The sequence below is a fragment of the Bactrocera neohumeralis genome, chromosome 6 (assembly GCF_024586455.1).
Source record: "Bactrocera neohumeralis isolate Rockhampton chromosome 6, APGP_CSIRO_Bneo_wtdbg2-racon-allhic-juicebox.fasta_v2, whole genome shotgun sequence".
NCBI classification, from domain to species: domain Eukaryota; kingdom Metazoa; phylum Arthropoda; class Insecta; order Diptera; family Tephritidae; genus Bactrocera; species Bactrocera neohumeralis.
Window position 1 is genome coordinate 10,416,894 of NC_065923.1, and position 16,160 is coordinate 10,433,053.

Consider the following 16,160-nt stretch of genomic DNA (forward strand, 5'->3'; position numbering starts at 1 on the left):
CTATATTATTTATAAGGTCTCCGACATTTTTTCTGGGTGTTGCAAACTTAATGGTAAACTGAATATACCTAGGGTATATTCAGGGTATAAGAATAACGATAAAAGGTTCCTACATGTCTTATTTTTATAATAAACATATAATATAATAAATCTGAATATGCTTATAAAAATTATACTAAATAATGCGAATGAGTCTACTTAATTGAAATCGAAAATATTCTCCGCAATTCCCAAAGTCTAAAGCAGTCTTTTCTAAGTGACTAACATCCATTTTAAATTTAATACATGAAATTTTGTATTTGAAATTTGTTCGCATCTCTAGCAAGCAGAATTAACTCAACTCATCCAACTTTTTTTATCTGACTCTTTAAGTCTATATCTTATCGTGGTCGTACACTCTATCGATGTACTATATACACATTCATAAAGTGTAACGGGAAATAAACATATTCAATACTAGGCAGAATATCGGTCTCTGACATTTGGTAGATAGCATTAAACTCGCCATTCACCGACAACGCTCTGCGCGCTTTCAGTTCTAAATTTAGCCAACAACACAACTCATTTTGAGTGAGAACGCAGTCCGACTAGAAAAAAGTATAATTTCTGCCTCATTTTGAACATATGTCGCCAATTCGTTACTGCAGGAAAACGAAAACTCAAATGCTCTTTTAGGGCTATATGGAAGCGATGAATCATCCAGCGCCAGCACAAATAGTGGAAAGAATCAGACAAACGCAATAGTTGTCTTTCAACTGAATACCAAGGCTACGCACCCCAAACAAATATGTGGTTACTGCACTGACGAATTCACACTGTTTGCTCTCGCCATAGAATTAAGGTGCGGCCCGAATACGACGAACGAATAAGAATTAACAATTCGAAAAGGAAGTTGTGCGATTATCGACGAATATGAAATATTGGACAAGATCAGTCATTTGAAGTGTTTGTGCTATAGTATGTTCCCTTTGTATACATACATATATGTATATATGTAGGTACATATGTATGAATCTAAGGGAGAACACAATGGTAGGTGGATTTTTTATTTCGTTATTTAAAATTCTTTTTATAAATTAAACATATGGATGAATATGTAGCAAATATATAAATAACCCAAGCCGAGATCATCGGCAGGATTACAGAACTATTAACTTATGAATAAAAGTTTCCTTAGTTCAATTCTATAAATCTAGCATTTACAATAGTTACTCACTGGCCGGACGTAAGCATGCCCGATGATTGGAATTTAAATGTGCTCTACCCAATCCACAAAAAGAGACACACCACAATCTGCGCCAACTACCGTGAGTAAGGGTCTATCGAGCGTATTGTCTGAAAGGTTAAAGCCCAACAAACTGATCGGACCTTATCAGTGTGGCTTTAGGCATGGAAATTACTGACCAGATATTCTCCATGCGCCAAATCTTGGAAAATACCCGTGAAAAGAGGATCGACACACACCACCTCTTCGTCGATTTTAAAGCTGCTTTCGACAGCACGAAAAAGAGTTGTCTTTATGCCGCTATGTCTGGATTTGGTATTCCAGCAAAACTAATACGGTTGTGTAAACTGACGTTGAGCAATACGTCAGGATGGGGAAGGACCTCTCCGAGGCGTTCGATACCAAACGACTGCTGGAGAAAATAGTGCGAGCTGCAGAACTTAATGTAGCAGGTACAATCTTCTATAAGAGTTTAGAGCTGCTGGCGTTGGCCTCAACAAACGTGCCGTTAGTTCTGCTTTCTGCAGAATGGATAAGAAAGCGAGGCAAATAGGTCTGGTAGTGAACGAGGGCAAGGCAAAATATCTCCTGTCATCAAACAAACAGTCGTCGTACTCGTGACTTGGCTCTCTTGACAGTCATAACTTCGAAGTTGTAGATAATATCTTATATCTTGGAATCAATATTAGCACCAACAACAATGTCTGCCTCGAAATCCAGCGAAGAATAACTCTCGCCAACAGGTGCTACTTTAGACTGAGTAGGCAATTGAAAAGTAAAGTCCTCTCTCGATGAACAAAGACCAAACTCTATAAGTCACTCATTATTCCCGTACTGCTACATATATGGTGCAGAGGCCTGGACGATGACAACAACGTCGACGAGTTTTCGACATAAAAGCTGTACGAGGTTTACGACGACATTGACATATATTTAGCGAATTAAAAGACATTGGCAAAAGAAGAATTGCAAAAAGAAAAAACGACTGACGCGCTCTTGTTAACACGGCTATAACCGCGGAAGCGGTGTCTACGCCAGTAAAGAAAAATAAATCGTTATATACAGTATATGTCTTTGTTTTGAGAGATCACCGAAACAATTTCGTTGCATTTAAATATTTTTGGGTAAAAGAGTAAATTTGTAGTGAAAATACTGAAACGTGTAACCTTGATTCATCAAATTTTCTTAGAGCTGCCAAAGACCTTGAAATTGCTCAATTACTATAGCAAAAATACGAGTAATGAGAGAAATTAGATTGTTAAACAAAGAAAAGATTATGTCCACAGAAATTGTGCTCCCACTACATGTGTCAATAAAGAGTAGACTTATATAACAAATATTAAAATCACTTGACCATGTTGACTATAAAAAACGCCTTAAGAAACTTCCATTAACTGACGCTCATAAAGCTAAGCGTCTGACCTTTACCGAAACCCATATTCAGTGTCGCAAAGAATTGTCGAATTTCTTATTTAACAAAAAAAACTGTTTAATTTAGAAAGATAAATGAGTTAATAAAGAAGTTTCAATGCCCAGGAGCTTTCCAGCTCCCCAACAGTAAAATAACTATAATTTTATTGCCATTCAAAAACATCAAATGAATGCATTGCATATTCTGGCAAAGCAGGGTTGCAATGCATAAATGCTTTGCATGACATCGCTATATAAATTAAAAAATGTTTCATACGTTGCGTTTACCCGAAAGCAGTCATAATACTTCATTTATTTATTCTGCTCAGCAACTAAACACTAACATTATTTTGTACACTCGTATAGGTGTTCGAGATTATACATTACTTCAGCACATGCGATACATACATACATAAATTGTATGTATTGAATATGGTCGGGAGTCTAAAGTTTCGATTTTTCTTGTTTGTAGCAATGACGTCATGCAATAAAAACATACATATGCGAAGAGGCGAAGCGAAGGATTTTATTATAACATTTTTCTGAATTTTATTAAGTCGAAAAATTATATATCCGAAACAATCACGTGGTAGAGTAGAAGTAGTACGACGTGACGACTTGGCGACTTGAAAACTGATATCAGCCACACCACTATTATGAATGGACGCTATTGTACCGTTGCCGCTCTACTAGCCATGTGCCAACTGCTAAATGTTGTTTGCAAATTGTTTGAATATATCTCTCTGGCTTCTCCTCGCAGATAACTCTGCTTTTTAGCAATACTCGTAATTATGGGAACTTAAGGGATATCAGAGAGAGTTATTGGACACTTCAACTTTTTATGAATATAGCATCTCTGTGCATTATACCATAATATTCTGAACAGACCACGAAGTTTTTAGCATTCTAAAGGAAACATCGGAGACCCTATAAAGTATATACTATCTCTTGAAAAAATCATTTCGGTGTAATACCCAATTGGGATATTCTTTACAATTTTTCTTAAACGTAAGGTATATTAATATGTTTCAAATTAATATAAATATCGTGCGCCTATAACCCATAATATATTTAAGTTAATAAGGGACCAAATTTGCTTAGAATACATTATGATATTATCGCATATCATTAGGCTTAAACCACGAAAAAGCCCTGCAGCTGCCCAAAAGCCTGAAATGTTCATAGCGTATGTAACCAAGGCCCGTTACTTTAAACCTAATTCAAAACTTTCGATGACGCCTTAAAAGCATACAATACCTTTGTACTTATATATACATATGTACATATATACATACATATACGGTAACAAACGAATCGTGCTCTTTGCACTGTACTAAGTGTCCGATTACCTTAGATTAATTTCACTGAGACTTTTAATGGGAAAAATCAACTGTTCTCATGCAGTCCAATATTAGCATGTATTTAACCAATACTTGAGCAAAACAACTCCACACTCAAGTTAGGAAGGGCTAAGTTGTGTAAACGAAAATTGTGTAATCCGTAATTTGAAAAGATCAAAGGTGGAGAAATACTTTTCGGTGTTGCAAAACTTTATATTAGATTAAGGGAAGTATAGCCCTATTTACCCACTTTTCGCAGAAAAGGAAGCTATTGTCATAAAAACACCCACACCAATTTCAATGCAAAGCCTAAAAAATTGACCGATATTTTCTGTAAAAAGGCAACCATAGCCTCTGGGGTCCACAAATTCGGTATCAGGAAAGGAATATGTATCAGGAAAGGAATATGTGTACGAAGCTTCATCAAGATATCGCAAGTTTTCCTCAAGTTAACGCGAATTTGTACGGGAAGAAGGATAGACGGACAGACAATCAACCGGATTTCAAATGTCTCGCCATTTATATTTATCCATCACGATTATTTTTAGGTGATACTATTATACTCTGTTATAAGATGACGTCAAATATTTTGGTTTCATCTTTAAATTTAATAAAACTTTTTACACTGCAATATAATTGCCATTATTACATAGTAGTAACAAGTTAGGCAGGCTTTCCTATAGAGGTATTTAAAAGACAATTATTATAACGTATTTTCATTGGATTTATGGAGACATGCTAAGCCTGTAAACTTGATAGTTTATTATGAAAACTTTTCATAAGTCGGGAAGTCCGAAGGATGCCGTTTGTATTAGAGATTAGAGCACTAAAACAAATAATAATAGTCGAAAATCGCTTTATTGTTTTCAAAATAGTCTCAATTAAGATGTATGTATGTATGTATACATACATAAACCAATTATGGAAGCTCTTTTGCCACTCATATTGAGGCATCTCCAAAACGTTGACGTAATATTGCTAAACAGTACTCTTTTTGCTCGAATGCGTGTCAAGAAAAATTGAGAGCTTAAAGTCGTTTTCGTTTCGTTCTTAAGACCCCAACTAGCCTATATGCTTGGAATCTGAAATTGACACCACATTGTGAAAAGAAGAAACGACCAGCGCACTGTTGTTAATTCGACAATAACATAAGTGATTCTGGATAATATCTTATGTGATTGATAATTTTATAAAAATCAGAGTGATTTAAACTGGTTCTACTAGATTACAATGTCTGATGCCTGAATTGGTGTGATGGTTCAATGTTCTGAATATAATCGATTTACTCATATTTTAAAGGCAAGTTAACGAGCGATATCCTGCCATTTTATCTTTGAAATTTTCTCCAACGAGAAGAAGTGATAATAGAAAATCAAATACACTTCCCCATGAAGTTATTCACATACATACATATACACATGCAAATATGTTGCTTGGCCACTTTTAGTGCGTTTGGGCAGTACATACGCACTCACTTGTTTATCTTCACTTTCCTCCATACACGCTAAACAATATAAGAGTCAGCGTGATTGCACTTTAAACTTCAGTGCCACGATGTGATGCACTTAACATTTTTTTGTATTTTTATTTGAATGCATAATCATTTAAAGAATACTGACTCCATTGAATATATTTCGGTCAAGTGAGCAATCAAGCAAAATTGTTAAAAATGGATTACACATGTACATACTATCATCTGTGTGCTTATTGTATCGAAATCAAGTAAGAAAGTATCAAAAAAAAATAATAAAAGGGATAAGACTAAAATTGGTCCGCTCGGATCGTTGAATTCTCCGCGGGTAAATGGGGCCTAATGAGCCACAAAAGGTCTTGTGTTTGAACCCTGGCTCAACGCACAGTGCTCTTCTTGCACATATTTCATTTCAAAGATGCAGTTTTTTCCGTGGTATGACTATAGCTTGGCTGATATACATACATATGTACGTTAATCAAATGCTTTAATTTTTGTGACTTCCTAGTCGCATACAATAATTTTTAGAATGAATATTATGTCGTGGAGACTTCGTGGCCTTTAGGCTTTTAGTCGTGCGTGAAGTTTAATTTCAGAACAAACATGTACCAAATATTTCCTCTCGTTTCAATACACAGCTACATACATACATTTGGGCCTCTAAAGTTGTAGAGAAGTAGAGGCCAATGATTATTTATATTATTATTTAGTGTGAGTATATTTATTTAAATAATTTATACTTAATATATATTTATATACATATGTTAACTCATATTGTACATATGCATGTATGAAATCTCTTAATGACATTGATATGCATAGCTTGGCTGGGAATTAGGACACTCCCAAGCCAAATTGTTGTTTTTTGTTGTTATTTCTTGTTATGCTGCTGACGAAAATACTTCATTGGTCAGGACAGCCAAACAGGTTGGTTGACTGCCTTTGGTGCGGCATCTGCACGGAGAAGTCACGTCGTCGCGACGCACTCAAGTTAAATTCGTTAGCTGTAAAATCAGGTGCAATTTCCACCACAACAAGTTTCTTTTTCAGTTTTATACTATTCACAGGAACACACATTTTGATGAGGAAAATTCGCGAAATTCAGTTGCGTAAGTGGGCCACATTTCAAATTTTATATTGATTTGAGGTTTAACAAATTTTGGTAGGATCCCTTCATATAAGACGTATTGTGCATCATTGTTAGCGAACAAAACCTTCATGTTGAATATCTCTACAGAGATTTTACAAAGGCGTTTGATAGAGTACACGTAACATGCTATTCAATAAGCTTGTTTTACGAATAATTCCCCTTTTCCGCAATGGCTTGCAGTTTATTTAACGATCAGACACATTAATTGCATGTATGTAGTGTCCTAGCGGATACTAAGATGGCCGGAAATGATAAGATAATTTCCAAATTAAAAGCATGTTTCAGCCGCTATTCTTAAGGCATCAGAACTCTGTACAAAACGTCACCGAGATTAGGAATTTTTATACTCTCGCAACAATGTTGCTAAGGAGAGTATTATAGTTTTGTTCACATAACGGTTGTTTGTAAGTCCTAAAACTAAAAGAGTCAGATATAGGGTTATATATACCAAAGTGATCAGGGTGACGAGTAGAGTCGAAATCCGGATGTCTGTCTGTCCGTCCGTCCGGCTGTCCGTCCGTGCAAGCTGTAACTTGAGTAAAAATTGAGATATCATGATGAAACTTGGTACACGTATTCCTTGGCTCCATAAGAAGGTTAAGTTCGAAGATGGGCAAAATCGGCCAACTGCCACGCCCACAAAATGGCGGAAACCGAAAACCTATAAAGTGGCATAACTAAGCCATAAATAAAGATATTAAAGTGAAATTTGGCACAAGGGATCGCATTAGGGAGGGGCATATTTGGGCGTAATTGGCGTGGCCCCGCCCCCTACTAAGTTTTTTCCACATATCTCGGAAACTACTATAGCTATGTCAACCAAACTCTGTACAGTCGTTTTCTTCAGGCATTTCCATATACAGTTCAAAAATGGAAGAAATCGGATAATAACCACGCCCACCTCCCATACAAAGGTTATGTTGAAAATCACTAAAAGTGCATTAACGGACTAACAAAAAACGTCAGAAACACTAAATTTTACGGAAGAAGTGGCAAAAAGAAGCTGCACCCAGGCTTTTTTTAAAAATTGAAAATGGGCGTGGCCTCGCCCACCAATGGACCAAAAACCATATCGTAGGAACTACTAGACCGATTTCAATGAAATTCGGTATATGATATTTTCTTAACACCCTGATGACATGTACGAAATATAGGTGAAATCGGTTCACAACCACGCCTTCTTCCAATATAACGCTATTTTGAATTCCATCTGAAGCCTTCTCTGTATAATATATAGTAGATTAGGAACCAATGATGATAGCGGAATAAAACTTTATAAAAATACGGTATTTGAAAAATATGTAAATGACGTATAATGAAATCTCGATTATCACTTTATCATGCGAGAGTATAAAATGTTCGGTGACACCCGAACTTAGCCCTTCCATACTTGTTTAATTTAATTTCAAAGTAAATTGTCACTTGTCATGTCATGTTAACTATATAATCCCGAAAGAATATTCAGTTTGGAGCAATTCTGCCGATTTTACAGATTTGTAATATCATTTAAGGATTTTCTGCACTCTCACCTGGAGTAAGTTGTGCCATTTTGGATACCATATACATTTGTAATCAACAAATACGGAAGGACTAAGTTCAGGTAAAGGAAAAACGGGAAAAGGGGGCGGAAAAAGAAAAACTTCTCAATTATCACTACAATCGACAAGTCGAACTCTTTTTAAATCGGACAGGCAGAAAAGCTGAACTACTTAAGTAGTTGGTGATATGATTATAAGAAGAAGGCTTACGAAAGAATCTTAAGTGTCCGAAGTCCAAAGAAAAAGCCTTTCAGTAGCCTACGAAAACTGTAATCTACTAGTCTTCCGCAATAGATGTATACAAATATATTGTATATTTAATTGTGTATAGGAACTGTAACCGAACTAATTGCGCTTCAAACTGTAAACTTTAACAAGCTCGAATGAGAGAAATCTTTTAGAAACTGACGTTTATCGATAGTCGGTCAAAGTAATTCATTTATTATTCAATAATTACATTTCTAGTGGAAAGTGACACTATTGTACTATCTAAAGACTTTAGCACATCAAACCAATAAGAAAAGTCATAGCTGCATAAAATGTTACCTGAAATGGTTTTCTAATTAATTTCGCATTCACTGTATTCCTCATATCTGGTCTACAACAAGGTTGCAAATAATGCATAAAAAAAATAATTGAATTAACGTCTGAATAATTTTTTTTTTATAATCCTGATTGTAGTAAAAATTTATAATAAAAATAATTTGAAACTCACATAAAGAATTGAAAAAAAATTGCATATAGTAATTAAGAATTTAAAAAATAAATTATTTTAATAACATTCTTCGCGTTTGCGTACATCATGTTCTACTATTTTGATCTAGAGATCGCACAGAGAGACATCACCTTCAATACTATAGAAAACTTTATTTTTTACATAAAAATTTTGAATTTTGAAACCCCGATCTACAGCATCTCAATATATGTATGTACATAATGTTTTTCGCTGATAATCACCGAACTGACTGAAAGAATGACGCAGATATCATCACGCATATTTCTATGTATGCAGATATAAAGACATACATACATATGTATGTTCAAACATATGAAAGTATGAAAATAAATATGCACCATTAAAAGTTTTTTTTTAAAGCTATGTACATAACGTGCACTCACTCAAAAAGCAGCTAATGCTCATCCCCATTTCCAATTTGATTAAAAGCTACACATACATATGCAGATAAACGTAAAGTGTAAAGTGCTTCTCTTGCATTGACTGGATGGGCATGATTTTAATGAGCCAGCGAATAACTTATGGTGGTGTCAGACAGCTATTTCTATTTTAATCACACCGATCACAAAAGGGAGATACAAAGACCTTACATATTTTTAGTCACTCACATTCTACAGTGTAGACCTCTATAAGTGGTACACATGAATTTTAAATAAAAATTATAAATATTAAGCTAGATTGCACTTTATAAAGTATATGTCGTTCTCCTAACGGAATGTTAAACAATTTCAATTTTGAATCATTTTCACCTTCCTGCCCATTCTCACACTTTCTGCATGAATCCTCACCCAAAACTGCAATAATTTACATGTAACTTGTATGTAAACATTCTTACTTCGTAGAAGCCACCTGTATGTGTGTTCGCTTAAATTTTGTTTACATTTACATTGTTCATATTACAAATTGAGGTCAATAATGTTGTATGGGGAATGTGCTCTCATTATAATTGCATGGCTTCTTCAAAAATCGGCCTTAATAAGCGATTCAAAAGTGAATATTTTTAACCAATTATCAATAGATAGGCATAGTTTGTTTAGGAGGAAATTGTTAGTTCGATAATGCAAAAATATGTTTATGTGCATTGAAATAAAATTATACATATGTATGTCTATAGCAAAATGTATCCGATAAGGAAGAATTTCACACAAACACGGACACATATGGTCCCCTACCTAAAAAAAATGTGTACAACACTTTACATTTACCAACAAGTAAGGAATTGCTAAGTTCGGGGGCAACGAAACATTTTATTATCTTGCAAATGACTTTTTTGCCAAGGAACATGGGAACCTAGTTTCAAAAAGATACATTAATTTTTACTCAAGCTACCACTTTTAATACATATAACCATATACATACATATCTACTATATCTCACTTAGTTTTAGATGATCCATACAACTGTTAGGTGAACAGAACTATTATACTCTGTAGCAACATGTTGCAGTAGTATAAAAACCAATAAACATCTAATCATCTGCATCACATTCACTTGACATATTCCTTTATGCAAAAGTGGAAACATGGTTCAATGTTTATTTTCTGAATCCAACAAAAGTTCTATAGAAGGAGAAAAAGAAATTATCTGCATTTTGGATCTTCCAGTCCTCGTACCGAACATTTTTTACCATAAATATATGTATGTATACATACATATGTACATATGTGCGCATTGGTATTCACAACCGCCAGATCTCAAGAATATGTATTACACAAACAATTTAAAACTCCTAAATATAGTATAAGTAAAAATAACACATTTTCTTCTGTTAAATTGTGGGGATTTAAATTTATATTTTTGTCCGTTCGTTTTTTCGTAATTGACCAATTGTATTGCCGTACGAAAAATGATATTCCTAATGATACCAATTGTTGTGTCTTGGTTGTCATTTGGGGTTTACGATCATGTCCTAATATTGTTTCACTATTGCGCTAGCTTTATTTTAGGAATAGAAGAATTTAAAGTATTAACTCTGTGATGCATATAATTTTTTTAAACGGACTGCTAATATAAATTTTCTCTCTATATTCGGTTTAGTTCAAGCTGCACATTGGATATGTACATGCAAACGTATGTATGTATGTATGTACATATGTATATAATGCCGTAAGTACTCAATGCTGATCACATTGATGAATATTTCCAGTTGTCAGTAGCTTCAGAGCTCAGACGACTATTTCGAATTTTAGCATTCTATAATAGTGAATAGCCAAGTGTTAAGATGTTTAGAAATAACTGAAAATACGCATACTACTTTACTTTAAATTAGTACATCTGCTGATATTACCTTTACGATGGGTTGGTATCTTTTGTTATCGCTTCTCGTTTCGGTGCTCTTGATATTTTTTACTTATTTATGAACAATGTATGCATGAAGCTATTTTCTTTCATTGAAGGAAGTCATGCGATACATTGCGTATAACTCCATATAATATATCCAAAACATTCAAATTTTATTTTTATACCATGGACACCTGTTCCTTTAATACGATCACTTATTACAAGGAAAACACTGTTCAGCATTGCATACGTCTTGTGGGCATAACATATTTGTTACTTCTTGTTTGCTTGGACTTTGCACATATGTTTCTTTCACTGATCAACCCTGTGTTTTAATTAATTTCGTTCACCAGTTATTCACATATTCTTAATATGTACATATGTAAATATGTATCACCAAAAGTAAAGAAAAACAGTAATTTTGGTCACATTTGTTTTGTTGCCCTCGACCAGTTTAGAATTGCACTCTTTAAATATTCGTATAGATTATTTCATTGGTAACTTATTTTAGTCACATTTTCAATGCACTTATCTTAAACTTTACACACACAACCATACAATCTCTATTAATTTTCTGCTCTTTCATGCACTTTGGTTTCGGTACGTTTTGCACCACCAACTTCTTATTACTTCAGCGAAGAAATTGCTATTACTTTGCTAAGAATTTAAAGCAAATATTTAACACTATTGGCAAAGTTATTTTTATTTCTTCATAACTAAAGACGAGTGCTTTAATTACTTTTTAATTGAATTAACTTTAATCGAAATAAGCTTTATTCAATTAATTTATAACACACAACACAAGCGAAAACGAAACACTGAAGTTAGTTTTTAAAATGCCGGACATACAAATTACAATTAGCCGAACAGAATAATGATAATAAGTTTTCACAAGCAACCCTGACACAGGGTTGCCTAACTCTATAAATAACATCCTCGTTCCGTTCCGATAACTTTCCATTGTTTGCAACATTTTCAGTTTTCATTAGAATTGAAATATTTAACGCCAATCATTAATATCAAAGTTCCTGTGCTCAAAAATCGAGCTCAATAGCTCATCTCTATTAGAACTTCCCTAATGGGAAGACTATGCGAAAAACGTCGAAACAATAAGGTGAGAAAGTATAAACATTTTTAACGCAAATTATTGTTTTAACGTTTATAGAAATCAATCATTTGTAGTGTTAAGGAGAGTTAAATTAATCGAAAGAAGACTTAAAAAAAAAACATTATTTTTTTCAAAGTATTTGAAACACCCGAAAGGGAGTTTTGGTATTCAAAACTGCAAAGAACCATTTTTTGCATCCCTGCAGTCGAAGATGTAAAACGAGCAGAAGTTGAAAATTCTACAAATTCGTAGAGTAAATTTCAATTGGTAAAATTGTTTTATTATTGTTGATTCAACTCTCTTATATATGGTTTAAAATTTAATTTATAAAGACCTGTGAGGGACGTAAACGAAGTGTCCTATTATAACAGCAGGGAATAAACTGGAGAGGCTTTTTTGAGTTGCAAGTAAAGATATAATAAGCACTCTTACCACCAAATGAGAATTGCGGACATAACATTTGTAAGAGCTTAAAAATGTCAAATTTGCAACGCACTATTCTCAAAAATAGACTACCGCCTACAATACCTGGTGGTCGGATTGGAAGAAGGTAATCTAGTATTTTATTCCTCGTCTTTATATTTCATATTCGACTATTACTAAACATACATACATATGTAAAATTAAAATTTGTTATAGCGACTCATTTAAAAAGTCCCGAATTCGGGATTTCAAGCCGGCACTTTGGAGTGAATTCTTTGCTGAAAAAGAAGACGTGGTCTTAGACGAGAATCGTACTTTTCGTATATATCGCACAAAAGCCCCACAGAAACCTGGGCCGATTTTACTCCTTCTACATGGAGGGGGTTATTCTGGTCTGACATGGTCGCATTTTTGCGTAAGTTAATGATGTAGATGAAATGAAATTTTTATCCTAATCGGAATTATATTTGTTTAAGGTGGAAATAACTCGCATTATTCATTGCCAGTGTCTTGCAATCGATTTACGAGGTCATGGCGACACTAAGACAGAACTTGATGACGATCTTTCCTCAGATACACTTGCAAAGTATACATAATATACAATAAAAAAAAATATATGTACAAATAATTTTCTTTGTAGGGATATAGGAGACCTAGTATTGCAGCTTTACCAAGAAGATATTCCTCCCATCTACCTTGTCGGTCATTCGATGGGAGGTGCTATTGCTGTTCATTTCGCGCACAAGGCAATTGTCCCAAGTATAATTGGTATAACTGTAATTGATGTAGTCGAGGGAACCGCTATGGAAGCTTTGGCTAGCATGCAAAGTTTTCTACGTTCGCGTCCCACTCACTTTAAAAGTATTCCAAATGCTATAGAATGGTGTATTAGAAGTGGCCAAATAAGAAATGTAGAGAGCGCAAAAGTTTCAATGCCTGGTCAAATCATTAAGTAATACTTTAAATTTATTTGTTTAGACCGATATTTAATAAACTGTGTGTGTATTTTCAGTTGTGCAACGCAGCAGCTAGCTACTAACGAACTACCATTGTCTGAAGATGAAATCGAGGACAGTGCCTCAACAAGTAACTTTACGCATCCTTTCAGTATTTCCGAAGACGAAGAAATGGGCAACGATAATGGAGGTGATTCTGTCACTTCAGCTGCTAGTACCGCACTCGGGGGAGAAAATGATAGTAGCTCGGATTCATCAGATTTTAAAAAACCATTTATAGGACATGTTGAATCTCCGAAAAGGTACTTTTACATACGTTCCTTAGAAAGAGATTGTTTACAATTTTTCCATTTTTAATAGGTATACTTGGCGCATTGATCTGTCCAAATCAGAAAAGTACTGGGTTGGTTGGTTTACCGGTTTAAGCGAAAAATTTTTAAATTTACGTGTCCCGAAACAACTTTTACTGGCCAGCATAGATGGTTTGGATAAGGCTTTAACTGTAGGTCAAATGCAAGGTATATACAAACGTACACATGTTGAATGGAAAAGAGCTTAGTGTTGTTATATTTTCAACAGGGCGTTTTCAAATGCAAGTGCTGGCGCGATGTGGACACGCTGTTCATGAAGATCGTCCACATGAGGTAGCGGAGGTTATTAGTGGCTATCTTATACGCAATCGATTTGCAGAGGCAGTTGGCGAATTTCATTTTCATTTGCCAGCATGTTAATTTTTACCGTGCCAATTAGCATTAAAGAAAAATTGGTTATAAAAAGGATTCATCAAGAATGCAATCAAATTCAAAGATTTAATTCGGAAAGTATATTTCACATAGAGAACGAGAAATATATGCGGAAAACTTAAATTTAAAGCATGTGCTACTAATAAAATATAACAAATAAATTATTTATTGCAGTTAAACAAAAATATTTTACTCTGTTTTGCACCCTTGTGTATTGGTAACTTCCTACCTTCCATTTGTCCCATAACAGGCAAAGCAAACTTTGTAGTGATTAAATGGTGATGTATGATTGACACAAATATTAGGAAAAAAGTTCGGTGATTAAATGAACAGCTTACACCTATTTTGGCGATTCACATTTACTATGTATGACTACAGATTTTTGTGTTGCTCAACAGCAAACATAAATTTCCAATGCATTTCTTAATGTTTAGCAATATGTATAATTGGACAAACGTTTGCTCGATAATCTTACATCTTGGTAAATTTAAATATGAAAAGAATATAGTGTCAACTAATGAAATGTGCTTTTAAAGTTCTGACTATAGTTATGTGTATATGAAAATATATGTACTATTTAGATCAATTTTGATATAAAGTAAGTTACTGGCAATTATTGGATGAAACTGTGTGAGCTTCCAACCAAGTTTTACTGCACAAGTTAGCCTTGCGCTTTAATACTAAGTTAAAAGCTGGCACAGTTAATTTATATTCATTTAGTATATTAATTTTGTGTACAAAATTAATATTTGCACCTTTACTCCACGAACCGAATACCACTCTTTTTAATTTGAATTTTCGTTTCGAGCGCCTTTATATGGCGAAGTCGTTCAGCTATTTGCTCACGAACCTCATTCCTGAAGCGCTTGCCTTCACCTAATTCTTCCATTTCAGCCAACCAGCTTGCGCGTTCATTAATCTGATCTAAAACTATAAAAATATGTAAAATATTTGTCCAAGTTTTATGTATCGGAAATTTACGTTCATCAATTATATTTTCTTCTGTGGCGTGGGAGTCCGTTCTGACTCGTGGCTTGCGTTTTGCCTTCAACGACGTTTCTGCAAGGCGCATACCAGACATGGCCTCTTGCAGTAGTTTCTTCTCTTTTTCTGTTGGCATCCTATTCGTTGGCCTCGGACGGTAAGAGGGTAGCTTGTAGGCGTCACTAGCTAAAATCTGTTCAAGACTCTTTCGTTTAGCAAGATGAGCACGTTGCAGAATATCAAGCGCACCAGCTTCTGGATCTTTTGTGTTTATAGGTGGAGGCTCAGGTTTTGGCAATGGCTCTCCATTTCGTAAGTGATAGTTGATCTTTTTCCGCATCAACATTGACATTTTAGACTCAGCCATAAGTGCTAAGGCAAGATAATATATAAATATCATAAGTGCACATTTAATGTATTTTTATATTAACATCCTTTGGTTAACAACCTTTCAATAAATCTGCAGTTTCTTTGCTGTACTCTATTTTAGGACTGTGAAACATTCCTCCTTGGGCAATGCGTTCACTCGGCCACATAATAGCTTTATTGTCCGTACTTAGAATTCTTCCGTTATCCTGCACAGGACCCCCTGTGATTTTGTCCACACACCGAGTTTTTTCCATTTTAAATATCCACGTATACACCAGTCTATTTAACAAATACAGATTTATAACAATCTACGAATATGTATAAAAATAAAAATATCGCAAATTGACAATTTTTTGAAATCATACTTATATTTTCAGTAGCTCAAGTAAGGTAACAGTACTTTACCATATCTACAATAAATTGTCAT

At 34.5% G+C, this 16,160-nt stretch overlaps 3 protein-coding genes across 7 annotated transcripts in view; 1 reads left to right on the forward strand and 2 right to left on the reverse strand.

Moving 5' to 3' along the window:
* Positions 1–11,943, reverse strand: part of LOC126762716 (klarsicht protein) — a 97,837-nt gene extending 85,894 nt beyond the window's left edge. For 2 of the 4 annotated variants that reach the window (XM_050479668.1, XM_050479667.1), the window contains exon 1: positions 11,158–11,930. The gene's annotated coding sequence lies outside the window, so the exon portion shown is untranslated. Of the gene's footprint in view, positions 1–11,157 lie in introns of all 4 variants that reach the window. The other 2 variants (XM_050479669.1, XM_050479670.1) reach the window with 2 other exon arrangements.
* Positions 11,944–12,407: 464 nt separating this feature from the next.
* Positions 12,408–14,567, forward strand: LOC126762721 (protein phosphatase methylesterase 1). The gene is made up of 8 exons (XM_050479680.1): positions 12,408–12,525; positions 12,591–12,808; positions 12,898–13,096; positions 13,158–13,267; positions 13,322–13,633; positions 13,694–13,939; positions 13,998–14,155; positions 14,217–14,567. The coding sequence occupies exons 2-8, from the start codon at positions 12,735–12,737 to the stop codon at positions 14,366–14,368; spliced, it is 1,251 nt and encodes a 416-aa protein (XP_050335637.1). The 5' UTR covers positions 12,408–12,525; positions 12,591–12,734; the 3' UTR covers positions 14,369–14,567.
* Positions 14,568–15,081: 514 nt separating this feature from the next.
* On the reverse strand, positions 15,082–16,158 carry LOC126762722 (UPF0193 protein EVG1 homolog). 2 transcript variants are annotated; one of them, XM_050479681.1, is made up of 4 exons: positions 16,099–16,158; positions 15,813–16,012; positions 15,362–15,736; positions 15,082–15,310 (listed from the first exon to the last, which is right to left on the reverse strand). In XM_050479681.1, exons 2-4 carry the CDS (start codon positions 15,985–15,987, stop codon positions 15,138–15,140), a joined length of 723 nt encoding a protein of 240 aa, XP_050335638.1. In that variant the 5' UTR covers positions 15,988–16,012; positions 16,099–16,158; the 3' UTR covers positions 15,082–15,137. The 2 variants fall into 2 exon arrangements, with proteins under 2 accessions (XP_050335638.1, XP_050335639.1); XM_050479682.1 differs by lacking the exon at positions 16,099–16,158 and having other exon boundaries at positions 15,813–16,027.
* Positions 16,159–16,160: the final 2 nt, after the last annotated feature.

Excerpts from the sequence above, each read along its gene's own strand:
- LOC126762722 (XM_050479681.1), bottom strand. The coding sequence starts at position 15,987 with ATGGAAAAAACTCGGTGTGTGGACAAAATCACAGGGGGTCCTGTGCAG. Across the intron at positions 15,737-15,812 it reads AACTGCAGATTTATTGAAAG|CACTTATGGCTGAGTCTAAA; the intron begins GTTGTTAACCAA and ends ATCTTGCCTTAG. Across the intron at positions 15,311-15,361 it reads AGAAAATATAATTGATGAAC|TTTTAGATCAGATTAATGAA; the intron begins GTAAATTTCCGA and ends ATATTTTTATAG.
- LOC126762721 (XM_050479680.1), top strand. The coding sequence starts at position 12,735 with ATGTCAAATTTGCAACGCACTATTCTCAAAAATAGACTACCGCCTACA. Across the intron at positions 13,940-13,997 it reads CATGTTGAATCTCCGAAAAG|GTATACTTGGCGCATTGATC; the intron begins GTACTTTTACAT and ends CATTTTTAATAG. Across the intron at positions 14,156-14,216 it reads AACTGTAGGTCAAATGCAAG|GGCGTTTTCAAATGCAAGTG; the intron begins GTATATACAAAC and ends TATTTTCAACAG.